The 27983-nt window shown below is 44.7% G+C and overlaps 1 protein-coding gene across 1 annotated transcript; it reads right to left on the bottom strand.

Moving 5' to 3' along the window:
* Positions 1-241: 241 nt before the first annotated feature.
* Positions 242-27310, bottom strand: CDCP1 (CUB domain containing protein 1). The gene is made up of 9 exons (XM_048075865.2): positions 27043-27310; positions 15693-15896; positions 13928-14284; positions 12222-12590; positions 5882-6109; positions 4744-5124; positions 3920-4285; positions 2591-2672; positions 242-1383 (listed from the first exon to the last, which is right to left on the bottom strand). Exons 1-9 carry the CDS (start codon positions 27116-27118, stop codon positions 933-935), a joined length of 2514 nt encoding a protein of 837 aa, XP_047931822.2. The 5' UTR covers positions 27119-27310; the 3' UTR covers positions 242-932.
* Positions 27311-27983: the final 673 nt, after the last annotated feature.

The following is a 27983-nucleotide window of genomic DNA, read 5'->3' as shown; positions in this document are numbered from 1 at the left end:
GTGAAATGCATTAGTAAACAGCTGAATGACAGCATTGTCATTTCTTCATCAAATCTTTACTCTTACTTGGACCACAATGTCAAGACACTAGCAAAATGTGAATGCTACAGGCATCTGAACCAAAGTGCAAATTGTTTTTAGAATTTTAAAACTTTTTTTTGTAAAAAAAAGCATAGAGAAAAAACATTCTTTGGTATAGGGTCACACAGTCCTATTGAAGTATTATAACATCAGTCAAAAATCAGAGAAAAACCCATAACTTTACTTCTGAGCCAGATGAGCCCAAGCTCAAGTATTCACACTGATTTACATGCACGGAGCTCTTCCAGACTGCATACATTGTCTTTCAGTACACTTCCATAACAATGACTACGTTAAATACAATGAATTTTCAAGCTGCAAGCTTTGGAAATGACAGTCTGCCCCCTCCTTTGCTTAGACATTAGGAAAATGAATGCACATGCGTGCAATTTGGAGCTGCCCTGAGCACATGACATGGCCTATGTCTTCAAAAAGTCACCAGCAAACACTCAGGACAAAGGACTCATGAGAAAGGAGGAAGTACTGGACAGAAGACTCTCCTCACTCTATTAGCTGCCACAGTTTTAAGGTGGTACTGTTATGAATTCCTTCTCCTGAGAGTTTTATAATAAAAAACAGGAGCATACCTTTGCCATCTATTTCCACAACCAGATGTGTACACATTCCTGGAGTGCTCCACTATTTGAGTTCACTAGACATTCACTCTAAAACTGGAAGCTACCAATAGCTGAAGTTAAAAAAACAAACAAGGCCAAAACGGTATCAAAACACATTTAAAAATAACACTCCTCTTCTGTTTCCTTTTTTTTTGTTGTTTTTTTCTTCCTCTAGAACCTTGTCCTTACAGGGTACCTGTATTTCCACAGGAAACTGCCACGCCTGGCATAAAATTACTCCTCTAAACCCTCCTGTTCCTTATCCTCCAGGAAGGACGTGCTTGTATCTCCATTATTCTTTTCATTTGTATTATCTCCATTGTCCTCCAATTCCCCTGATTTCTGATGAGCAAATGTGTAAGAGTCATGGTCTGTTTCTGCCAGAGGTGGAGGTTCCTCTGTGCTAGGAGAGCGTTTAATGTCTTTTCTGAAAGAGAACGGAGGTGGAGAAGGTGGCAAGCTACCCATGGGCCCATCAAAAGGCCGGTAGACATCAACTTCTGGAGCAACTGAGCCATTGGATTCTTTCAGCAAGTGCCCATAGACCATAGCATCATCAATAACTGCATAGACGTGAGAATCATTGTTTTTCCTATCTTTTTTGAATAGGCGTTGTTTTCCAGGCATCTGGGTATTGACGTTAGCATTGTATACTCCTACCATGGGATTCTGGCTTTTCTTCTTCCTGTTACAGAGTTGAAGTTGATAGCAGGTCAGAAACAATACACGGCTTAGTGCATTTGAACTCAGTAATGACAGCTGTTTACCCACCCCAGCTACAGTGTCAGACAGTCTAACTGGATTGAAGGCTATACTAGTGATCTTGGGAAAAATAACTGAGTCTGGACACGATTTTTTAACAGAGCAGAAAGGAACTTAAAGCTATTTAGTTATCTGTTGCTGTTCTGCTGACCCTGAAGTTTGCAAGATTGATTCCAGCAGCCTTCCAAGTACAATTGGAACATCCCAATTATGCAGCATACTGAACCTCTCAACTTCCCCGGGCATTAATAGGACCTAAAGACCACCAGACCCCCGCAAAACAAGGCTGAGTGCTGCTGAAGACGAGTAAAACAGCAGACCCACTACGGAAGTCAAATGAACTTTTCCTGGTTTTGGTGTGGCTATTCTGAAGGCAGAAAGACCAAAGACTGAAAAACTGAAGGGTTTTTAAGCCTGTATTCTTAAAGCCTTTCCTGTGAGACAGAGAATTGTGCCCATAACTGCTCTAATCATTATATTGCACAAATTCATTCCAGCTTTACAGATTCATGACCAAACTACCTGTGTGCCAGCACTGAGCACGAGTATCAGAAACGAAACTATTGATGGCTTCAGACTGTGCTTGCATGAATAAAGCTGTGTGTGTTGGCTTTGCAAAATCGAGTTTTCTCCCCAAGGGCTCATCTCATAAAAAATTTCTCCTGCTTGATGCATAAACTCCAGAAGAAATTGCTGGAGGTTGTGTAGGTGAAAGATAGGTCTTAAGATACCTGAGTGAGCTTACAGCTTGTTTTAACAACGTCTTGTCTACAGTCACATACTGAGCAACCACATTCATTGTGATTTCCTTTCACGTTAATCACTGATGAAGTCCAACTGATACCTCACTTCCAGTACAGCCAGAGGCTTGTTTCAAGGCAGAGCCAGACAACACACTGGTACTGAAGTACTGTGACCCCAGGAACACTGCTCTACTCTAAGAAAATTGGTTTAGAATAAAGCAGCATTCTTGGAGTTGCACCACTCCAACACCAAATACATTGCTTATATCATGCTTCAGACCCTTGTTTGAGGGATCTGTGCCAACAACATGAAATCGTGGGCCCAGATGCTCTCCCACAACACCTTCTTAAACCTGAAACTACACACATGCTGAATTATGAACTTACTTCTTCTTAACACAGCACACAGTGAGTCCAATAGCTGCAAGAACTCCAGCCCCAGCCAGCACAGCAAGTATCGCTGCTAGATCTGCAAACAGACAACAAGGTACAAGAACACTGAGCTTTCTCCTAAAAGCTGGTTGGGTTTGAACCTCCTCAACAGTTTTCCATGTGTATCAGTTGCATGCAGAGGAGGAGATCCGCGTGCATACAGGTAACACAAGCAAATTCCAAGAGGTTGGCGGCCAAGCAACGACAAACTCCTGCTGCTAGCAATGGACCACAGCCACAAAAACAACCAACCCTCTCTCTGCCAGACTGTTAGCCCTTGGTGCAAGAATTTGATGCAGCTCATGTGCTGTTAAACTTACCTGCAATCTCTCAAACTTCTGGCTCAGCATGCAGGAAAGAGAAGAAAGTATGAATACTTGCCTATCTCTCTCCAAAGGAAATAGTTACTTTTACCAACTTCCCCTCAATACAATCCTTTCCCCAAAATACAAGAGTTATATTGACTTGGGGTTTTCAAAGAGTCATAAAATTGATCAGGAAAGTCCATGTGTGAGCAAAGAAAAGTGCTCTATGTTTTAAAAGAAGTATACATTACAAAAAAAAAAGAAAGGAAAAAGTCATTTGATACAGTTTCTGGTCTAGCTTGTGTAGCCAATACTTTACAGATGATGCAGAAGTGCAAACATGAAGCAAACTTACATGCATCTGAGCAAAGCCTACCCCCAAAATGCCTTTCTGTTTTTTAACGATACATTTCAGAGAGATGAAATTTAACAAGAACGCAGATTTTGCTGTTAGCAGTCAGGGCACTCTCCACTGAACAGGGAGACCCGCCCCAAGGATTATTTCTTATTCATGTGAAAACAGAGTAACTGCACTGCTAACACTAAGCAAAGACTACTTAGATGAATAAGGTTGCATAATCAAATTCTAAGCTGTTCACCAGGTCTGTGACCTTGGGAGGGAAAAATCATCACTTGATCTTTCTATACCTTCTGGCTGTGATCTCTCATTCAAAAAGCTATATTAAATGAAAGAAAAACAAAAACTAAACAAGCAAATAAAAACCAAACTACCAACCACCGAGTCTCAGTCCCCCTCAGCTATAAAAGTCAAATCTCCACCGCATTAAAAACCCTCCTTTCTCCCCAGTCCCTAAAAGTACTCTGTTGTAACTTCCAAAAGGTTTTGATGGGACAGACATTTCAGAAAGCAGGCATCTCATAAAACCCAAGGCATGCAGAGCAGTGTGCATTATTGCTCCCCCAACGGAAAGAAACTAAACAAGCGTAAAGCAAGCCACAACAAACTTCCAGAACTCACCTATCTGTTTTTCAGCCAAGGTCACCCAGAATTGCAAGGTCAGTTGCATTTTGTCTACAGGTTTACAGTTGGAGACGTTTACCCAGAAGTTGTGGTGCATATTTCGGGGCTCAGGCAGGAGCTCATCCTCGCGGCGCACGGTTTCCTCTGCCCCAGGTGTCTGTTCCTTTATGTTGACGTAGGCACGCCCCGTCTCGCAGGCAATGCCCATGCGGTCCTTGGAGAACCCCAGGCGGGCAACTTGCTTGCTGGGCACAATGACATACCAGGATATGGAGACATAAGGAGGTAGACCATAAGGTGAGTTGGGACTCTGCAAGTAAATTTTAGCTTTTGGATCTGGGCTCACAGTGAAAGTACACTCATCTGTAGTAAAGCAAACGAATACAGGAATGAAAACTTATTTAGTTTCAAAACCTTTTTTTTAAAAAAGCTTTCTGTTTCAGCATGTAAAATTGTCTAGGCTCTCTTCTCTATAACAAAAAAGTATCACTTATACCCATGACCAGCAAATTTCTACTGTCAAATTACATCTCAGTACCAGCAATACAACTCAGCTATCATCTCTTCTATATCAGTATTCACAATTCTCACGGATATATCTGCAGAATTTCCCACAACTGTCTACCAACCATCTGGATCGCAAAGCTCTTCCCTTCTTTCAGCAATAAACTACCTCAGTGATTCAGATAAAGACTGGTCCAAGCAGTAGCTCCAGGTCTAGACTCTAAAGATCTGAACTATCATTTCTACGTATTAATGTGTTCTAATAAATGTCCTGAAATATCTAACAATGGGGAAAGATGTACAAAACAATAATTTACCTTTAATATGTGGCACAAAAGACATTTGCAGATCCTGATGATTAGAATCATTGAAAAAACCTTTACCAAATGTTTTTAAGGATATGGTGATATTGTTCCTCAGCTGTATCTTTTCAATGGCTCCACCAGGACAGAATATACCAACGTTCAAGTCCATCTCTGGGGTGGCACTAACAATGCTGTAACTGTAGCTCGTGTTACACCTCTGCTCTGGAAGGTGCTGCTGCAGTTTCAAGGACGGAGATGTAATTTCTACATTTATCACTTCGGGAGCTATGAGCTTCCAAATAAATTTATGCAGCAGAACTGGCAATTGGGTAATAGCCTTGGGCACCGAAAGGGCATGGATCTTCTTCTGACACCACCGGAGATCTACACAGCCTGCAATCACAAAAACAAACCACAATGGTTGTTCTCTTTTTCTTGCAGAGGAAATCCCTAGGAAAAGCAATTTTTCTAGTGTACTACAGTATACATATACAGAGTCCTGTCAGATTTGTGTTACAGATCCAGGTAAGTATTTACCTGAGAAGGTGTCCTCTATTATTAACCTTTACCAAAATATGCATGGTTTGTAGTTTAAGAGCTTTCCTTAAAATGACACAGGACATCAATGGAACTGACAAATACAAACGTATGCAAAATTCCTCACTCAATAAATTACTTTTGCTACACTATCTGCTTATTGAGACAGTTGCCAACTCACTAAAGTCCAGATCTATACCTTTAAACTCTTCTTCTAGTATTTGAAAGCATTTGTGAAAATTCTGCACCAAATGGATATGCAAACGGCACAAGACACATTCCTGATGGCCACCTTGGTCCCACATTTTCATGGGCAGATTTATGGCTCTCCTGTTCTGTTTCCATATTTTGCAGTTTTCAGTAAGAATATTCTTCTCTGCCTTTTGTCATTTCCCTTCTAGGAATAGTTATGCAGTTTCTATTTTTAAAAGGTAGGATGCTGCAGTGACCAATAAGGTCATCTCCAGATTCGTTGTACCATCCCCCAGCTGTTCAAAGCCAAATTTCCATCCACCCACTATTTAAAGCAAGAGAGACAAGGTTTGGCTGACCGCTGTGGAAAAGCAGGCGGAAGCATTTTCTAGGAAACAACATTGAGCCACTTGTGTCATACTTATGCCCTTTTCAGCTGTGATCCTCAGGTGGGACAAGTCCTTGCACAGAAAGGAGATCTTGTAGATGGCGCCAGAGACCAGCGTCAGAACACGGTCACAGGTGCGAGGATCCTTGCAGATCAGGCATATCGGTTCAGACATGAGCGGGACTCGACTGGGCCAGCCTTCAAAGTGTATCGTTACAGTCATATTCCGCTCCTTGCTGAGGTCAACCAAATGGGTGACATCTGCAACGAAAAACAAACATCTCAGAGCAATTACTGGCAAGAAGCGTGGTGTGAAGCAGAATTTCCTCCATCTCTTCTCACCCCATTAGACAAGCAGATGTTAAAGCTATTTCTACATTAGCTAAGAAAACATTATTTACTTTTTCCCACTAGTGTAATACAAACTCAAATAATATCATATTACTCTTCTAATTGAGAAGTTTGAGCCCTTCCACACACAAACCCCACTTCCCTACCACTTTTCAGCCGTAACACGATAACGTATGCTAATCCCTTTTGAACAGGTTAGGTTACAATGCAAATAGTTCACTATGGAGCTCAGCTGACTACGTTAGATTTGTTTTCCGTGATAGGTTCCTTGTATTCCTTTCAGAGTCAGTTTTACTGGTGACACAACAGCTGATCAGAAAAAAGTTTCCCAGTTCTCAAATTCTGAATTTAATGCAAGATTTCCACCTCCGATAACTTTTTTTTTTTTCCTGGAGGTGTGGGTGGAGCGGTATTTAATTTTTTTTAGAGCAAAGCTGAAGAAAATTGTCCAAAAACAGCGATTTGTACATCTGGTTGTCCACAGTCAAGTTAAAGATTAAGCTAATTTAAACAAGTGCCAATATGGTTCAAAAGGGAAAAAACTGTCAAGTATTCTACTTCATCAAAAGTGCTGATGGTCATTACGAAGGTCACTGGAGCTTTCAAAGACACTTCCCCAAAGCCTTTTTCTGTTTGGCAGTTAAAAACACACAGAGATGCCTCAAATTAACAAAGTCTGTCTCTGTGCTGGCAGGAAGGCTAAGGATCAAGCCTTGACAGACGGTTTGGTTTCCCTCAGTGGCATGACTGATCTACCCCACTGCCCTTCCATTTAACTGCCCAACAGTGATCTTCCAGAAATATTTTCTGACTAGCTGTAAAAAGCAAACCTACGAGCTAGCAGAGCTAACCATGAAAAGTAAAGAATGCCGTCCCCTTCCTCGATTCTAGTCACCAGCCCTCTTGCAATCCACCCCTGTTCCCCATACACCACCACACATGAGATCATGCAGGAAGCCCTGCAATACCATCCGAGCTCGCTGGATCCAAGGTACCCAAGTAGCTCAGAGTGCCCACGTTCACACAGCAAACATCATCCCTGACAGCCTCTCTTGATCAGCTTGGAAAGATCTCCTTAAGGAGGCATGTCCCCAGGCATTTAAGAAGCTTCTCAAACACCTGGGAGTATAGGACATTTATGGGGAACATTCTCCACAGATCTTAAAATCAGTTAATAGCAGGATGTTGATCCTTTACAGGACAGCAAATACTCTAGGGATGTATTTGGCTGTGCTCCCAAAAGCTCAGAAAGTAAACTCAGAAAGTGCCTTGATATTTTCATCACAAACCCCAGGAAGGCAACAGGACAGAACCCTGGAAACCACTTCCAAGCACATGAAGGACTAGAAGGTGATCAGGATTAGGTCAGCAAGCATTTATGAAGGGAAAAACATGCTTGAAAAATCTGACACCCCTCTAGAATGACAGGGCTGGCTTAAGGTGAGGCAAGAGCAGTGGGTGCTGTTCAAATCAATTTTAGCAAGGCTTTTGAGACCATCTTCTGTAACGCCCTCTCAGACACACTGATAAGTATACGCTAGTTAAGTGGGCAGCGAGGTGTACACAAACTGGCTCAACTGCTGACCTCAAAAGGCTTGTGATCAGCAGCTCAAAGTCCATCTGGAGGACAGTCATTAGCGGTCTACCCTAGGGGTTGACACTGAGGCCAAAGCTGCCTAATATTTTCCTTACTGACTGACGAGAGGACAGAGCGTACCCTCACAACAAGTTAGCACAAGCAGGAGGACTCAGGGCAGACCAGCTGGAAAGCAGCTTCACAGAAAGACCTGGGGGTCCTGGTGGACATCAAGTGGAATACAAGCCAGCAGTGTGTCGGTGTGGCAAAGACAGCCAACAGCCTCCTAGGCCGTGCTAGAAAGAAAACAGAGCAAGTGGAGAGAGGTGAGACCCCCTCTGCCAAATCACTGGTGAGACACCTGGAGTGCTGGGTCAGGTTCTGGGCTCCCCAGTACAGGAGAGACATGTATGTACTGGAGTAAGGCCAGCAAAGAGCCACGACGATGCTTAAGGGATTGAAGTATCTGTCATAGGAGAAGAGATGGAGAGAGCCGGGACTATGTAGCCTGAAGAAAAGGAGGCTCAGGAGGACATGCATGTACACATGCAAACAACGTGCAGCCAGACTCGGTTAGAGGGTAAGAGACAGTGAGAACAAACAGAAATACAAGAAGTTCCACTTAAACATAAGAAAAAAATGAACATGTGCATGTTCAGACACTGGAACAGACTTCTCAGACAGGTTGTAAGAGCCCTTGTTTAAGAAGATACTCAAAAGCCGACCAGACACAGTCCTGGACAACCTGTTCTAGTAGGCAGCAAGGAGCTGGACTAGATGATCTCCAGAGATCTCTGCCAACCTGAGCCGTTCTGTGAGCCTGTGATATCCGAGATGACAGACGCAAACCACCTCTACTCCAGTCTACCTGAAAAACCACAACCATTTCATATCGTCTTCCATGAGCCTCATGGAATGGACTCATGGAATATCCCGAGTTGGAAGGGACCCACAAGGATCATCGAGTCCAGCTCCCGGCTCCACAAAGAACCACCCAAAAATCAAACCATATTTCTGAAAGCATTGTCCAAACATTTCTTGAACTCAGGAAAGCAGAAATCATCAGATCTTTATGTTATTTCAGACTAACTAATGTCCTGAGCAGAGACCTCACAATGTTTGATTTTCAGTCACCATTGGATTCGCTGCATCCAACTTGTTTCTGTGCTGGATTTAAGCTGAGCCAAAAGAACACCACAGCCAGAAGACCTGTTTCTGTCTGTCCTTCCCCCATTCTCAGCTATGCCTTCCAACCCTTGCCTTGGGCTGGCACTGTCTGCTGTGCGTCTTCCTGATAAACTAGATGGAGGGCACATCCAGAGGAGCCAACCTAGCAGGACAAACACACATCGTGAATCTTCCCTTCAGTCAGGCTCATAAGTTCTAGTGCAAGAAGGGAGGCAGAAACATGAAAGCAGGGGGACGTGGGTGCATCTTTTTGACAGCCACCTTACTTATAATCTCACAATTTTTTTTGGACCTCAGACAGCGAACCTGAGCTATGGTACTCGGTAATCCATAAAACAATAAATACGCTGATGTTTGTTGAGGCTGATAAACCTCAGAGTGCTAATGCAGCTTCTCTGCTCTCCTCAGGAGCACTTCTCCCTGGAAGGGAAGCTACAGCACCAAGTGCTTCAGTGTCCCATCAAGTCCATTCAATTGGACTTTGACTTCCTGAGTTTCCAGTCTAATACTGGATCCTTCCTTTGTACACCTAGGCCTGATGTTCTTGTGAGCAACACCTATGTTCACGCAGCAGAGGTAGATCTCATCAGTGATACATTATTTCATCTGCTTTGAAACACACTGATCTGGCTTTCTGATCAATGCCTGGGGAGAATTTGGATCCTGATGCCTACCTGAATGCTCTTGCTAGATGGCAATCCAGTCACAGAGGTTCTGTTGGGCCTGTTGCTGGAGCACCTCTGTCCCAGTTCTAACAGCACATTCACCTTTCAGCCTTTGGAGGAGGGTTGTGCCTACAACGCCTACGACACTGAACGAGAGTAGAGAAGAGCAGGAGGCTTGGTAATATATAGTTTACCTTGCTGCAACTGAAAGCAGCAGCCAGGCAATCTAGTTTCACTGCCACCTGTTGTCATCCATGGCCATGATGATTCAGTCTAAAGCCATAAAACACCACCTAACAGTATTTTACACACACTTTCTGTGAGAAAATAGCAATGCTCATCTCCCTGATACGGATACGTGGCTGTAGTGTAGAAAGCAGAGAGAAAATAATGGCCAGCAGCAACATGTATGTGTCCAGACCCCACAGCTGGAGCTCAACCATTCCAAACAGCCCATGTTCTGCAGCACACGTGTGTGTGCGGACATCAGGACCATCACACTGTGACTGCCAACAAATTCAAAGAAGAGGGATGGAGGCTGTCTGACTCCAAAAGGGCAGCCACTGCCTCCAGGGGAAAAAGGGTTGTACTTGCAGTGTTTCAGCCAGAACTGGGAGTTACAGTGTAAAATAGCCCTGATCTAAATCCTTTGGACAAGCTGAATGAACTGAGATCCATATTAGTCAAACACTACGTTTTGCTGGGGCTGGCTGGGCCTGCAGTTTTATAACATAGTTATTTGTTCATTGGATAGGGACTGCCATATTCCTATTACTTAGTATGGCAGCTTTTGAGCTCTGCCAACAAGAGGTCAATTCACATTAGCATCACCCAGATGAAAGACTCCATTTTCCCATTCCCAGGTCTCTAAGCTTCCTAGAAAGTGAGTTTACATAATGCCAGTCTTACTAAACAGTAATCTGAGTCAACATGCACAAGGAGAAGACAAGTATCTCGTTTAGTTTCTAACCCATCAAATCTATATGTAATCACTCAGCTGATACACTTCAGCTGTCTACTGATTTAAGCTACAATTAAATCATTTTGGTAAAGATCCCACACGAGGAATATCTATTTTATCTTTCTCTGGTTCAGCTGCAGGCCCAGGGCTTAGTCATCTTGGTATGTTCTGTTTTAACTAATTCCTTAAACCACCTCTATTAAGAGGAAGGAGCCAGATCAGCCAAAAATGAAATGAAAAAATGAGACACTGAAGTGGTTTTGCAGAAGGGGAGAGGAATCGAAGGGATAGTTTGGTGCATGGTTTGATGCAAGTACTCTTACGCTGTTAAGAACGTGTCTCTGATACTGAAGAAAGGACAGAGTAAATATATACACACACACACATTTTTATTACCACCTGTAATTCCTATTTTCAGCTATGGATCATAAAGGCTTTAAGGAAAAAAAAAAAAGTGTGTGTGTGAATAAAATAGCTTTTTCCTGTATGGGAAATCACAGCACAAAATAAGGTAAGAGGTCGGGTGGAAATCTTCAAGTCATTGCCACAACCAAGCACAGAACCTAGGATTTTCACCACAGGGCTATTCAGTCTTCAGATTGGTTCAGATTTTTCAGCTGAATTCAGATTCAGAGGTTTTCAGCAGCTAAACACAGTCAAGATTAGGTCAAGAAGAGATTTTGATTGGAAAATAGCTGTATTTTCCTGTTATTTAATGACAAGCATCACAGACAGCTGTGGAATACCAAAAGGTTTGGGAAGCTTTGAGAATATGCAGATATTGATGCATTTTTTAATAAGAACCATGTTTAACTTGCACACTACAGACAACAAGCTTTTTTTAATAAAAGTTTCAATACTGTCCTGAGGGCTGAATTTGAATCTTTGATGGAACTTACATAACTAAAATCACTCATATAATCCTAAGAAATCCCTAGAGAAACCACTGCTCTTTCGTAAATCCGAGTGGTTTATTACTTGCATTTCATCAAATAAATGGCAACCTTTTTTTTATTATTTGTAGATAATTATCATTTTGTCTACTGGTCATAAATATATTAAAATTCTTCTTGCCTTTTTTTCCCCCCCCAAAGTAGAGCAGAGATAAAGCTGATTAACTAAATACAGTATTTTCACTCTGTCTGGCTTCCAAGATGCAACATGTGATTTGTTTAACAACAATTTCAGGAGGATTTGTTGTTCATGAATGGAGCCAGATCAGACAGACAAAGAACGGAGGATGAAAGTGGTGAGATGGTACAACCCTTTAGTACTCAGAACACGCAGTGACACATAAGCTTGGACAATTTAATCAAACACTAAGGTTCTTGCATGATAATTGGATTGGATCCCCACAGAGAGAACACAGGCTCAAGGAAATGCTGCCCCATGCTTACTTTTGATTATACAGTGTGCAAGATCTGATACCACAGATATTAAAGGTATTTTCAATTACACTGATGTATACCTTTGGAAAAGGAAAGGAACCTCCATTTACAATATAAAGCATACACAATCTACAATGGTGGTTTTACTCCATTGCAAATTGTGACAAAGTTAGTTTGTACCTGCAAAAGGGAAGAGATAAGAGATAAATGCACAGAGAGACAGAAGGGGCAAACCAGTACTTACTCTCATCAATCTGAGGATGCTGAATGACGACTTGGAAGAGCAAGCGGAGGATGCCTGGGTTCTGAGCGTCCTGATCACAGCCCTGCAGGGACAGGTTGAAACTGCCAGCAATATTGGCAGGCTGGCTGTCACTCAGCTTAAACACCTCTGGGTTACTGACAGAGCCAGGAAGGTAATACTCCACTCTCTCCTCCTTCCTCTCGCAGTTGGAAAGGCTGTAGTTGTGGAAAAACACGCTTGCTCTCAAGTTGGAAGGAACTACGAACTGCCACGTCATGAGCTCATCTTCTGGAAAGCCCAAGGGATAGTTTGGGGACATCAGTGTGATGGAAGACTCCCTGTTCAAAATGGATTCAATAATACATAACCCTAAAACGGGAGAAACAAATCATGCAAAAGCATTAGAAATTAGAGAAGACACACCAGCATATGTAGCACTGCAGCACCAGAGTATTTTATCTGACAGTGAACTCACCCATTTCAGTTACAGGTTAGCTTATTACAAAACCATCAGACTAAAACATATACTTGAGCTGATGCTATCGTCTTCAATTACAGAAAGGGAAAGGGATATGCTAACATTGTATTTGCATTGTAGCAGGTCTACCTGTCAAGCACAGGGACAGGCCTATACCTTTTGGAAAGGAAATCCTTACTTGTCCTGGCTTTATGAGAGCAAATACGCAGCCTGACAACTGCATCTGTTAGTACCACTTCACCAGATTTCACGAAACAAAAGATGAGAGCTTTTAAATAAGCATGGAGCTCTCAGTCCAAAAATCTCGGAGATCTAACAAAAGCACACTAGTACAGAGCCTCAAATACGCATGATAAAACAAGAAGGTGAGGCATGGAGATCGTGTAACACGCCTTGTACTTGGATGAGTCCAGGCACTTGGCAGAGTGAAGTTATGTACGCAGAGATTACAGCCCCACTCTAGGATGCCAGCAACGATGAGCAACTGTGAGGAGTGCCATGCCTCTCACCTTCCCAAACGTTTCAGCAGTGCCATGCAAGAGAAGGGGTGACAAATCTCCTTTTTTAGCCATTGTGGAAGAAGCCTTCTAGAAAGATGAACTTAGATCAGGTTCCATCTGTAGCTGATGGCAATAATTGCACAATTCAAGTAAAGATCAAGAAAATCTCTGAAAGGGGGGTTTGTCATGAGATCACAAACTCACTCACTGACTGCTATACACATTTCAGGTATTTTAAGAAGATTATTTTATGCTACTGCACAGGTTGAAACAGATATCTGCAGTTAAGCAAACAGACTCATGTGCCTTCCAGGCATTGCTTCCCCTTTTCCCACCTTTCTCTCCTGCAGAGAAACATTTGTTTGAGACTCAAGCAAGTTAAGGAAGCTTTATTTCAAACTAAAGAAACAAAACTATACCCTGAAACCAGCAAATAGGTCTTCTGGCTCACTCTAATTATGCTAGCTAGTCTCATCTAGCTAAAAAAAAAAAAAAAAAAGTATGTTTAAGTTTTAACAAGTTTAAAGAGACTGAAAAATGAGTAATGTGCACCAAAAGCAGCAACACAACAGCTTACATAAATATTAGGTTAATTAATCAATCAAACAAAGATATTTTGACCCTAGAAGAGGGATACCTGCTGAACTGAAAACCAAACACCACCACCGCCTAGAAAAGAGGATTGCATGGGGAAGATAACAGTGGATGACAGACTACTCCACACTTACGTTTTATGGAAGACCTGTTTGCAATGCTAAAGCCCGAGGTGGTGAGAGCAGAGTTCCACGGGAGGTGCAGAGACATGACAACTCCTCCCAGCAGTTTGACGCGAGACACTGAACCATTTCTGCAGAAGGTGCCAATGTTGACTGTGGCTGTATCTATGCAGCTGTTGATGTTGTAGCTAACTAAATCCGGACACAACTCTCCTGGCTGAATCTGTCTTAACCACGGGGTAGCAAATTTCAGTTCAAGTCCAGCCTTTGTACTCGCCTTCACGTCCCAGATGAAAGTCCTGTTAAGGCGAGGTAGTCCTGGTGGGTAAAGATGAACATCTCCAAAGGGACATGAGCCTGATACACAGTCTAAATGCAGAGAGAAAACAGCCATGACATACCACAGAAAGCCTTCAAGTAAGTGAGGAATTTGCCACTTTCCCCTTAATTGCTTTTTTAATTTTTAATTTTTACATTGCACTTAACTTCTACTCTATATAGATTAGAAGACACTCCCATAACATGGTTAAATGCTATCTTTAAACTGGACTCCTATCCCTTAGAGCAGACAGGATAAACCTGCTTCTAAGGACAAGCCAGGGTGACTAATAGGAGGTATTGTCTGTAGTATTTCTGCATTGTTTGCTGAAGAATTTAGAAGGTACGTAGTGAATAGGGTATGTGAACAGGGCAGTGAATAAACAGATGGAAGAAATTCAACATTAAGAAAGCTGGAAGTCATGCATCGAGAGAACCAATTTTATGCCATCTCACTCTAAGAATTCTCATGTAATGCCTGCCAAATCATTAAGATTTCCACTGCTTGCTGCAAACCATACCTTCATTCCATTGGTACCCTGATGAGCAACCTGGGGTCCAGATTTTGCAGAAGTGATGAATAACAACTGCCAATGAAATATTCTAGGAATAACCTACAGAACTTTTCTCTGAAAAATCTAGCTTATCGGTGTTTCAAGCTGGACACCAAAAATAAGTATTTTATACCTAGGCTTAAATGAAAAAAAAAAATACCACAACTGTATCTTACACACATATCGTGAAATATCGTTAATATTGCTATTTGCATGAACCATATGAATAAAATTCCAAAACATGAAGAGAACTGTCTTTATAACAGGGCTTGAACACCACCCCGAAAATAATGAAGATACAGCCAAAAACTGACTGCCAAGTGAAATTTGGGATCTAGTTAAGAAACAGTATGTGTTCACACCATTAAAGAGTACATTACCACACGTACACAAACTAGAGATAACGTTCAAAGCAAAAGAAAGTTTAGTTCTAACACTTCAAAATTTTCAGCTTCTTGACGTCAGTAGCATTCATTTAATATATGGAAACACATGAATATCTCAATGTTTCTGGTGTCCTTATAGACACAGTCAAGCTGTTCAATGATTAAGATCAGTGACATATTGTTATCAATGCTCAGAGGCTTTTGGCAGGTAGCAAGTTCCTTTGGCAGGGTCATAAACTGCAGGAGAAAGGATGGCAGAAAGCAGCTAACACAACAAACTCTCATTTAATTGTTTTCAAAAAAAAGCTGAGTTACATTCATTCTGCCAGACATAAAAACACAGTCTTCTTTTAACATGTGTAGTTTCAGTAATTCAAGGTTATTTATTAGCATCCAAAGATTTCTTCTTACCCAAGATTATGGGGGATACCTTGATATAGTAACAGGAAAAAAAAAAGGGTATGTGGTTTAATGGGAAGAAAACTGCCATCAGGGGAAAAATAGAAACATGCATCTTACCAATATTCTTCTGAATTTCCATGATGAAATATTTCTCTGGAGTACTACAAGTGAAGGTGAAAGTCACATTCTCCCCAGGTCTTATCTTCAGTTCAGACCTGCGTATATTTTTTATACTAATTTGACAGTTCGATAAAACACCAGGTCTCAATTTAATTGTAACTGTGATGTTGTCCACCACACGAAGAGGGATTGTAAATGAAGCTAAAGAAAAAAAAAGGAAAAGGTGCTGTGTTACTAGTATGTAAAAGCGCCACCTGCTTCTCCATGCATCCCTAGAGATGCCATGTTTTCAGAGGGACCATTCGTGCCTGTCCCAAAGGTCTTAAGTGTTGAATCTCCAGAAACTACCTGCAGCTCTCCCAGTCCAGCACAGATGATGCAGAGGTCCACTTGCTGCCCGTGCTCAGAGAGAGGCATAAATGCAATTTGTGGAGGACCAGTTCTGCTCCAGTTCACCAGTGTTGTGGATTTTGCATTAAAAAAGCAACTCAGCTATTGCTTTCATGTCATCCAGACTTTGACTATCAGTCTATTATGCCCATCATACAGCCTGCTTGGCTTCTGAAGGTCCCTACAAAGTCGTGGCTCAATGCAGGAAGCTTAATCAGCAATCAAACAACAAGGCAAGCCTCAGCTTAAGTTGCACACTAGGGTAAGAGGTGAACCCCAACCCCTGCAGCACACCAGATGAGGTACTCTGGTGACACCAGAGAAGAACAAGAGCACAGACCAACAGCCACTTGCTAAGAGTTTCACTTACCCCTAGTTACTTTGCCCTGCAAGAAAGCTTCCCAGTTCTCAATAAGAGGATGAGGCAATAAAGGAATATCTCCCTCCACACAACCGCTTCAGGTACGAGAGCACTGGTCGATAGGTGTGTGTGGTCATGGCTCTCCCACCTTCCCCAACTTCTACAACACGTTCCCTGAAGGTACACAACATACGTGCAACACCCCTCAGCAGCAAATAAACACCTGCGACCTTGGGTGGACTATGTGTGCTTGGATATCTCCTCTCCATCCCTGCCACAACCACCTTCAGGCGCTGAGGAATGCATAAAAGCCTGGGCAGCCTTCACACCACCTCCAAGGACTACTGAAAGCAGAAGAAGCTCTCACACAAAGTACTGGAGCCACAGAATAAAGTGGCCATCGAGCAATCTTCTGGTACAGAATGGGCGGTGGTTTATCAAAGAGGCCTGCTCCTCGAGAGGGACATCCTGCAGGGCCGCACAGCAGAGCTCTGCCCATACGTCAGGGCAGGAATCCTCTTGCTGATTAACATCAATTAAAAGAGTGAATCTGGCAGCCGAGCACCCCGGGAAAGCCCCCGTGGCCATCGCCACGTGGCCAGGCAGGGTGCTAGGAAGGTGCCAGCGAACAGTTGGCTCAGAAACACACATCTCTTGAGCACCGCGGGCTGCCACTGGAAATGCTCCAGCTCCGGCTTTGCCAGCATCGAAGTCTCACAGCTAAGGAGAACGGGGCAGAAGGTGGTCAAAATGACACCCAGTCATGGCTTTGTTTGAGTTTTGGTGGTTTTGGGCCTCTTCTAGAGTTGTAGGCTTTTCTGAGCAACCTTGAGGCCAAGCCCCGGAAACAGCCCGCCTTATTTGCTTCCAGGATCAAGGGTTTCAAACAAAAACCTCAAATACCGAGAGGCCAAATTTCTACACGTACTTGCAATGACTAATTTATCATCCCTCTATACCATTAGTGAAAAATTGGGTCACTTATTAACTTCCCTACAGCTTTTAAGCTGGCTGACAGCTTACGCCAAACTCCCCAGCCGAAGATAAGAACCAGTGACGTTTGCACTTCTGCTTTAGAAATGCTTTCAAGAGATTTTCAGTCTGGGTTTTCCTGATGGGGGGAGGCGAAAAAGAAGAAAAAAGATGACCACGTACAAGGGAGAAGGGTTTGTGCTGAAGGCTGCCACAACAGGCTGGATAAAACACAAGCGCTGCCGTGCTCTTGAGCCAAACTCCTGCAGCAGGTAGGGAGGGCAGAAGTGGCTCCTCCTGAGCTGCAGGTCACCCTGTCACACACACACAAATATTTCCTCCATATCCCATCCATGTGATGACACTCCAAACACATGGGAAGCAATCACAAGGGAAGCTTCCCAAAAGTGGGGAGAAGAAAACGGCAAAGCCAGCAGCGAGGGCTGTGCCACCTTACTCGTCAAGGCAAAGCAGCTCCCAGAACAGAAAGCAAAACCACTTCCAGACTAGTCCTGAGTTGTTTTTCTGTACTACTGTACATTTGTTTGTTTGCATTTTAATGCATTTAGTGCACAAAATATGCTTTGACCACGACGGTCATCATTTTCTTGACATTTATGCCACCCAGATACGTAGTGCTAATAGCTTAATACCAACAATAAATACCCACGAACAAAAGAGACTTCTCTTGCATACAGTAGCTGTCACACTCACCTATTGTTTTTATAAACATTGCTGAAAAGTCTGCTCCTCGCTTCCTTGACAAGCAGTTACCTCTGCTCCTTCCCCCACCTCTGGAACACCAGAAGTACATGGCCAGCCTTACACGACTGAAAAACAAACCAGCCCGTCTGCACCGAATGCTCCTGTGTGGCTCTAAGGTCAGTTTTAGTCACAAGAATTAGGCTCAAGCTCTCAACATTTTGAATACTGGTTTGAAATAAGTGAGTGCGGCCCTCCTGCAATAGTTAAAACAAAGCAGCATCTTTGCCCGTCCCTGAGAGACCTGACTTCTGCTCCCTGGTAATTTTGCCCCAAGTGCTGCAATGATCAATACACACCAGCGTCCAAATGCATCGCTGCAGGTGATAAGAGTGCAGGTCATACACCCGATTAGGCTCGGCGTAGCTACCTGCTGGAAACACACACGGGGACAGGCACTGAGTTAGGTCACGGCATAAACAGCTTGTGAAAATGAAGGTCCACAGATAATCATTTTTGTCAGAGAAATAACAGCACAGTGCCATAGGTCAACAGCAGTCAGCTGCTGGTGATGTGCTAAGCTAGATTAAACTATTAACTCTCATTTTTGTAGGAAAATGGGGAAAAAAGAACCATGCCGAAAAGAAATATATCCAGTGATCCCAAAGGCACTAAGAATGCCTAAATGGCTAAAAAGCAAAAAAATAAAATATATAGCCACAAACATGCAGCAGAATAGAGAGACTACTTAAAAACCATCTTTATTGCAGAGCTTTTATAAGCATCAGCAAATCTCGTGACTCACGCTGATCTGTCTTTGTCTATGATTCCCACCGCATGCCTTTTATTTAGACTAACAGTAACCATCCACATTTCTCGTAACGAAGGAATTTCCGTGCCTCATTAGTGCTGCACAGAGATGACACACAGGATATTCGAAGAAGAAGGAGAAGCATTAGTGACGCTGGATCTGCTCTGTCTAAACAACAGCGAAATAGCTGGGCTGGAAATGTCAGAGGTGAAGTCCTGAGCTGGCCTGGATGGAGGTGGTTCACAACTGGCTTTTCTCATCCGAAAATATTTTCCTCTACGTGATTACAGCTCCACAGCCTTCCTTGACCATTTCTTCAGCTGCCCCAACGTTGATCTGCATTTTCCCTGCCGCAATCGTATTTCATTACTGCTCACCCTCATTTAAGGCTGTGTCCCCACAACCATCTCACCACCACAGCTTTTATCACTCAGTAATCCTCCTCTCTTCACAAAACACACCTCAACTACCTTGTTCTCTACAGCACGATTTTCCCAACGCTTTCTTCCATTTTATTGCTCAGAGCCTCTCCAACCTGACTTAGAAACAAGCTGTATAGCGTAAAACAAGTGAGATTATTCCGTGGAATTCAGCCCAAACTCATATCTATAGCTGCGGTTGCACCTAGCACTAATCCCCTCCTATTTAATTAAGTGTTCTCACAAGGATATTTCTTCCTGTGCAAGAGGGGCGTGTGAAGCAGAAGGTAGCTGGAGGGTAGCGGAGGCGGTGGCACTTACAGAGAGCATGCATGCGTGTGTACAAGGAAAGGACTTGGCAGGACAGGGGTTTATGGCTACACACAGTTCCTTGCTAAACACAAGAGGAGAACAGAGTCCAACCAGTATTCACCTGCTTTGGCTGAGTGACTGAATTTTATTGCAGCAATTTATTCATAAGGATCTAAGGATGATTGTTGCACATGACTTCCCTGGATGGATCGAAAATCAAAAAAAAAAAAAAAACCAACAAAAACAACCAACAGACAGACCAAGAAAACAGAATTGACAAGTCACCACCACCACCACAAAAAAAAAAAGTCCTAGATGCTCGTCCATCCCAAAACACCGTATAAAAACTTCTGGTTTGCCTGTTGTGCTTAAACAGTGGGTTTGTTCCACTTCAGCCATTTTTAACAAAGCAAACAGTGGGATCAGGCTGACTCAGCCACCGCTCATGAACCAGAGGCAGCTGGAGGAGGCGAGCAGCTGCAGCGCTCTCTCCGGATGTGAAGTACCTGGACGCCAACCCCAGCTCTGCCGGAGCAGGGGGGACCCAAACCCACACCTCCAGCATGATCCACTGCACAGTCAACTCACGCGTGCCAACGACAGGTCAAAGAATATTCTAAGAGGAAACATCTCCCCGCTTCGCTGACTTGAACCATTTCGTATCTGCCTTACTGACTCGAGTCCAGCTGTCCAGTTCATCTCCGGCACCCACTGCCACCCCTCCAGCAATGCCCATCCAAGATCACCTTCTCACTCTGCAAGCCCTTAACAATGTTAACCAGGGCCCCATACACTGTTTATAATATTCTTCTCAGCTACCAAACAGAGCTGTAAGCAGCAAACGGAGATCGCTATCACAATTACAAATTACAGCCAACCCTGCTTGCTGTCAGCTGCCTAAGTCCTTTCTGCTGAAGACTTTCTAAAGCAAATGGGAATTTTGTTTATACTTAAAATGCAAAACTAACTACTCTGCTGATTGCTTAATGACCTCCCGTCTTCCAGCGCCATGGGATGAGGTCCATATTTTGTGAAATGATTATTTCCAGGGAATTACAGCCTCAGAGCTTCTGCATGCTTAGGGACGGATGTTGCTGACGACTATCATCCCAGGGTAAGCACCCAAAGGATGGCATCTGATTCCTCAGCCACCACAACAGGGTCCCCTCATCTCCACCCAGGGTTTAAATCCATGGGCAGTGGGACACGTGAAGCAGGTGAGACATTGTGTTCCCCATTCTCCTCCCAGCAGAATGTGTGCAGGGCACGAGCCACCCCAGCACCACGGCTGTCGAGGCTGCTCACTCAAAGGCGGTTAATTCATCAGATTAATTTGCAATGCCTCCCAGGCATAAAGTACCTTGATTTCAAAAAATAACTAAGTAATTACTCAAGTTTCAGTAATTCTACCCCCCTCCTCTAGAACCTTTTCAGAAAGTGAATTAAGACACTCATAAGTTGCGTGTGAAAGACATTTTCACAAAAAGCTTTTTCAACAAAAGTGGGGATAAAAGACACTTTGGGACTTGGCATGGTTATTTGTAATTACAGAAGGGAGAACGTTGACTGTGGGCTTTTTCTTTTTTCCATTACTTGACTTCTGCTGCTTCTGTTGAGGCAAGAAGTGGAGCTCAGCAAATGCTGTTTGTAAACTGTCAGCCCATGTACAACGTACAAAGCGTAAGAGGCACGGGTCTGTACAACCCAAGAAAACACCACACTGGCAGGAGAAACTCAAAGACAATGTGCAAGTCACTGCAGGAGCCTCCTTTGATCAAAGGGATGTTTGCTTACACAGTTTATCCCCAGGTTGATGTGAGCCAGCGAGAGGACAGCACCTCGGAGCATGTCTGTGCAGCTCTTCAGTCTTGGCTCTGGTTAACCAAGGTGGAAGAGCACATTTCACAACCAGCAGTCCCTCCCATGCCAAACATCCCTCCAACAGCTCTTTGTCTCTCCTTTCTGAGAAACTTCAGATCATCCATTTCCACGCGTGGCACTTTGCTCGTCTTCACACACTGATCTCTCTGTTCTGCCCGTGGACCCAGAACAGCCGGGGCCACCTCCAAAACACTGGCACAATCGTACCCCTTGAAACAAGCCCTTGCTCTGACAGCAAGTGGCCACGCTCTCTTCGTCCCTTGAGAAACCAAGAAGCACAGCTTCCAGCAGGCTGATCCACGGCGTCCTTGAGGGTGCAGGGGGGACATGGCCATTTGAAGGTGTCCAAGGGAACAGACACAAGCAAGACTTTTTTCCTCCATCAGGAGATAGATCAAGAGAATCTGTCATCCCACAGCACTTGCAGGCTGGGCGCTCAGAAGCAGACAGGACCGTACTACCATACACAAGATGCACATCCACCAGAAGTTATGGCACGTTTCTTCAGCTGCCTGCCATCAATACCATCCACACTGGCCAGCTTCAGCCAGCCCTCACCTCTGCCATCAGCTAATAAAGGAACAGAAGATTTTGCCCTGATACAGCCAGCAGCTGGCTAAGGGCAGCACAACTTACCTCCTTTCCTTTGCGCCCTAGCGGCACAAGTCGGTGCCGAACAACAGCAACTTGCTCGCTCACATCTCCATCGTGCCAGAGAAGTTTTCAAGCTGAGGGGTGGTGCCTAGGCTCCACTGGGCATCCAAGTCCTACTGAAAGGCTGCTGAAAGTCACCAGGTGCTCCTCAGGAATCGGTGGTGGTTTGGCTCCAGCCGGGGCTGGTAAATCCTCCTGTGCTGCAGCAGGTGCATTCTCCCCTCCAGAGCTAAGGTTTGCTCACCGTAATACCAGAGCAGCCTCGCTGAGGCCAAAAAAACCCTACCCTCAGCTGGGCACAGGTTTATAAATTATAGAAATTGGTTGAGAATGTGTAATTGTACAAAGATTTTAATGGAAGCTTAGGAAAAAGGACACAGAGGCTGCGCCATCCAAGGAGCTCTTGGCTCGCTGTCCGGCTACAAGACGCACGGTCTGAACACACAGGGATACAACTTCTCACCCAAATGCAGGCCTCTGTCACTCCCCAGGACCTGGAGAAGGCCGTATTTTGCCTCAAGCAATTCCAAGAACCAAGGTTTGTTTGTTTCTTTCCCCTCCTCTCCCAGTCGTTCTCCTTGTACTTGCTCTTCCGAGTAGACACAGTTATAATTAAGTCATTAACTAACTGCGGATCCAGCAGAGATGCCATCTGTCTGCCAATGCACGGGGGAAATGCAGTGTACAGACTACACAGAAACCCTCCTAACGAGGCAATACAGCACCTAGCCTGGCAGGGATCTGCAGGAACACACACGTTTCGCTTCTCAGGTGTCACAGAGACAAGTAAAGCCCCATAAAATTTATTTAGAATCATTTCAAGGCTGGACGCTTCAAATAACAGAGCACAGAAATAAGAAAACAAGGTCCAAGAATGAAGAACAAAGCTGCTAAAGAAAAATAATAAAAAAAATCAAATCAACAAGGATAAACAGATGAAAAAGAAGGAAAAAAGTTTTTCATCTATCGCTTACACTAATTTGCAACCCTACCATTCCTGTCACAGGTACCAAAATTTACTGTTGCCAAAGATCCTCCTGGTGCCCTCCTTCCAGAGTTTAACTTTTGCTTCACGGCTGCAGCAGTCAACACAAGTAAAGCCCAAAGCATCTTGCCTTTGTTCTCAGCAAAGAACAGCTCCTTGCGCTATTTCTGATATGAAATATTTCTATAATAAATTAAGTGCAAAGTTGTTCAGCCTTTTCCTCACGTTTGTTAGATGTGAATTCCAAAACTCCTCTAAAATACATACGCGTATGTATAAATACCAGTTAAGCTAGGTGCTAAGGTCTGCATCAACATCTGACTGAACAGAAAAACAAACCTTTTCGGTCTGCTTCTCCCTCATACTTTTTGGCTGGATCGGCTTCCCCAGTGCAGCCGCAGGGCTGGTGCCAGGGCTAGAAGCAGCAGCCCCACGCACAAGAGACTCTGCACCCTGTTCTTGTCTCCTGGGCCGTTTCTGTGCCAAATGGTGACAGCTTGCAAGAAATTTTGGTGTTTCCAGGTTTGTATGCAAGTAAATCCGTGAGCAGGAGTGGAGCTGGTGGAGAAAATTAATTCATACGTGACTGAAGAGACCACAACCTAACTGAGGACCCTCAAACTGATGGCTGGTTGTGCTGCTCTGGACAATGAGTTCAATTCAGAGTATTAAAACCCAAACATCATCGTGGCCTCACCAGCTGACATCCCATCCACGTCCTTTCACAGTTAAAAAAAGAGAAACAAAAGACAAAAAACAAACAAACAAACAAAAAAAACCACCAAACACACAGGAAACAGAACTCACCTGTTAAAAACAAACCTTCCCCGTTCCCCCAAAATCTAGAAATGCAAAAAAATATTGTCTATGTATTTCCTGGTGAAAAAATTAAACTAGTACCACCAGAACTGGATATAGGCATATTCTCTAGAGAGTAAAAACTAAGCACTTTGGACTGATAATGGTACGAGGCAAGCAAAAAACAGTACAACTGCATACACATGTGCATCGGTTGTGGTCTTAAAAGGAGAGGTCTCGATCAAACAAGCAACACAGCAATTCGGAATGGAAATAACCCAGCTCGCACGGCCTTTCAAAGGAGCACAAAGGGGCTGGTCGTTTATATTCTGTCAGTGCTAAATCAGAACACCATAAATATGTCTGATAACAGCTTGCTTTTCTAAAAGCAGCAGCTTTTATTTAGATTCATGCATGACTTGAATTAGTCATTTGGGAAGAAAAAGGTACCTGGAGGGCAGAGCAAGAAACAATGCATTTTTATCCGTGAATTCACTTATTATAGCAAGGACACTTTAAATACAAATCTAGAAACACATATCACTTAAGGATACTTTAAATCTGAAATATCTGTTTTATAGACTTCATAAAAGTATGATTAACTTCATTACTAGTGCTTCAGAGTCATATTTTAGTTAGAAAACACATTTTAAAAGGTCAGGTACGTAATACTTCATTCGCACTCCCACATCTACACACAGCGATTGCACCAAATACTTTCCTCTAGTTTTCCACCTAGAAGTTAACCAACATTTTATTTAACAATTTACATTATGCATAAGGTTGCATCCGAAGAAAAACCACAAACCAATCTGAAGACAACGTGACTAGTCATGTTTGACGTGCGTGTTCCTACAGGAAGTAACGACAGCACCACGTGGGCTGGGAAGCATCGGAGGGAGGAGAGAAGAAGGGATTTCTCCGAGGATGACAAGGAACAGCTGTAAAGACGCGTGCACCAAGACTCGTAGCTGTCCCATCAGAGCACAAGCAGTCCCAGAGAAGACGCACGTACCTCACTGTCACCTGGTGTGTGGTTCTGCACACACAGCCCATGCCTGCACACAGCGGCAGAGCCAGCACCACTGTCAGCACCAGGACAAAGGGAACTCCTTAACAATTACACAATACACAGGGATGCGGGGGGAAAATACAACTTGAAGTATCTTAGGTTTTCAGGACGAACCTTTGCTAAGGGAAACATTTCAGCTACAGTTTTGGTTGCGCAATGATAGGAGTAACTCCCAGTATGAAGAACATGCCAGGTATGCAAGATCTGCTCACCAAACCTGGCAAGGCGCGGTTCCCCTCCTGCCCTGCTCACACCACGCCACCCTCCAACCCACCGTGCTGCCGAGACTCAGGCAGCAAACCATCAGCTCTTCCAGCAGTCTTATCTTCACTTCTACTAGCTTCGGTTCACCAGTTACTGACCAGAGCTATCGCCCATCACACACAAAGCAGACTTGCTTGGCTTTCCAGGAAACGCACCGCTCCCACCACCACCACCCAGCCAGTCTCCTGCTCGTGCAACACCCAACCAAAAACTAACAGCATGGGCTCAGCTCTGTGCTGCCTCCAACATGAGCTTGTGTTTGTGCATAAAGCAAGTATAAACTTGATTTTTTAAAACAGGAACAGCGCACATGGATGCAGAATTCAAGTTTGGATGTTTGAAACGTGATGGAGGGGAAGGAGCTGGAGCAGATGATGACAACAAGCAATAAAATCAAAGACAATGGCTCAAACAGAGCTGTAGCACATCTCAAAAGCAAGCCCAGGAAGTTTAGTGTGAGGCATCAGGAAGATTTATGGGGAAAAAAGGAAAAAAAGTTTTGATAAGACAGTTTGACCAGAGAACAAGGAATTACGTATGAACGGACAGCGTAAGGGTGGTTCAGAAGAATATGATTAATTGACTGCTGCGCTTCCTACTGGAGGGCTAGGCCTATGTATGAGAAAAGATACAGCTGAGGATTTTTTCATTTGCTACTTCAGCGATAAAAGATCTTTAGAAAGTCTGGCTCCTCTCCTTCTAGCACAGATCCACCTCAGGGCTTTTAAAGTTTCTTCTGTTTGAAAGCAACGCACAACAACCATGATATAATACTGTTCCTTTATCCTTTGAAGACAGGATAGCTGTCATTAATTTGACTTAGAAGAAAGGCATGAAATGTTTTAAAGTTTTAGACTACATAGCTTGGAGCTTAACCCCCAGAGCAGTCCAATTTCACAGTTTCAACACGTAGACTGCACTGCTTATGATAACGATGGCTGCGAGCGGCACATCAGCATAGCGAGTGCAGTTAAAAGTAACAGAAGCGTTAGAGGTATGAATTGCATCAGGCTCCTGGGGTTGTTCGTAGTCACAGCACATAACTTGGTGTTTATTTTGTACGGAGGAGTCATACTTCCAGGGTCCTGAACAGGACCCGTGGCTATAAGACAGACTGACTGGATTTGAGGATGAGCACGAACCTCCTGAGTATACTTCCTGCATTTTTGGCAACCGAGCGGCTTTTTGAAACGGAGGAAAACCCCGGGAACCGTCTTTGCGTTCCCAACGGGAACTCTTGCGGGGCTGCAGGCGGGATGTGCCCATGGGCAGCGGGATTGCGCGGCGCTTCAGGAACCCGAGCAGAGCGTGGCTGGGGCGAGCTGTGCTCCTGTCGCCCCAAGTGCCCCGGGCAGGCTTCCCATGTTGCCCCAATAAATGCGGTTCTCTTTGCCTGGAAACTTACCAGCACCGCTCACCCTGCACAAGCTCCTTACAGGTAACGCAGCTCCCCGCACCCACAGAAAAGTGCTTCGGGAAGCTATGCGAGTAACCCATACTCCGCTAATCGGGGATGCAAAGCCCACAGGATCTATCCAATTAGTATTTACACAAAAGAGAGGGAGCGACTTTCCACCACGGGCTTGCGAGCCGCGGTGCCCGGTCCCGGCGCAGCCTCCCCACCTCCCTTCCCGGCAGGGCGGCTCCCCTCCCCCGGGCAGCCCCCGTCCCTTCCCTTCCCTTCCCTTCCGTCCCGGAGCCCCCTGCCACGCCATGCCGGCCCTACCTTCCCGCCGGGGGAGCTGCGCCGAGGCGGCGAGGAGGGCGGCGAGGAGCACGGCCAGCGCCCGGCCCCCCGCCATCTCCCGCAGGGCCCCGCGCCGAGGCGGGCGCCGGCTCCCTCACCGCCACCGCCGCTTCCGTCTCGGCACCTGGAGGCGGCGGGGCGCAGGTGGGGCTCGGCGGCCACTCCTCTTCCTGCCCGGCCTCCCCGGGAGCCGCCGGTGCCAGCTAGGGAGCCGGGGAGCGGGAGGAGAAGGCACGGAGGGCGGGCGGCCCTCCGCCCCGGACACCTCCCACCAGACCGGGTCGCCCAAAGCCCCATCCAGCCCGGCCTTGGATACCTCCAGGGATGGGGCATCCACAGCTTCCCTGGGCAACCCAGTGCCTTAGCACCCTCAGAGTGAAGAATTTCTTCCTTATATTTAGTCTAAATCTACAATTTTTCAGTTTAAAGCCATTACTCCTTGTTTTATCCCTACACTCCCTGACAAAGAGTCCCTCCCCAGCTGTCCTGTGGGCCACCTTAAAGTACGGGAAGGCAGTTGTGAGGTCTCCCTGGAGCCTTCTCCAGGCTGAACAACCCCAACTCCCTCAGCCTGTCTTCATAGGAGACAAGTTCCAGCCCTCTGAGCATCCTCATAGCCTCATACCCTCCTCTGGACTCACTCCAACAGGTCCACACCTTTCTTGCGCTGTGCTCCTTTTGATGCAGCCCAGGATACGGCTGGCTTTCAGGGCTGCAAGTGCAGACTGCCGGCTCATGTTGAGCTTCTCATCAACCAACAACCCCAGGCCCTTCTTCTCAGGGTTGCTCTCAATCCATTCTCCATCCAGCCTCTATTAGTCCCTGGAATTGCCCTGACCCAGGTGCAGGACCTTGCACTCGGCCTTGTTGAACCTCATGAGGTTCGCACAGGCCCACCTCTCAAGCCTGCCCAGGTCCCT

Source organism: Anser cygnoides, chromosome 2 (assembly GCF_040182565.1).
Source record: "Anser cygnoides isolate HZ-2024a breed goose chromosome 2, Taihu_goose_T2T_genome, whole genome shotgun sequence".
In the NCBI taxonomy this organism is placed as follows: Eukaryota; Metazoa; Chordata; class Aves; order Anseriformes; family Anatidae; genus Anser; species Anser cygnoides.
Note: the sequence above shows the minus strand (reverse complement) of the source record. Positions and strands in the feature narration are given on the sequence as shown.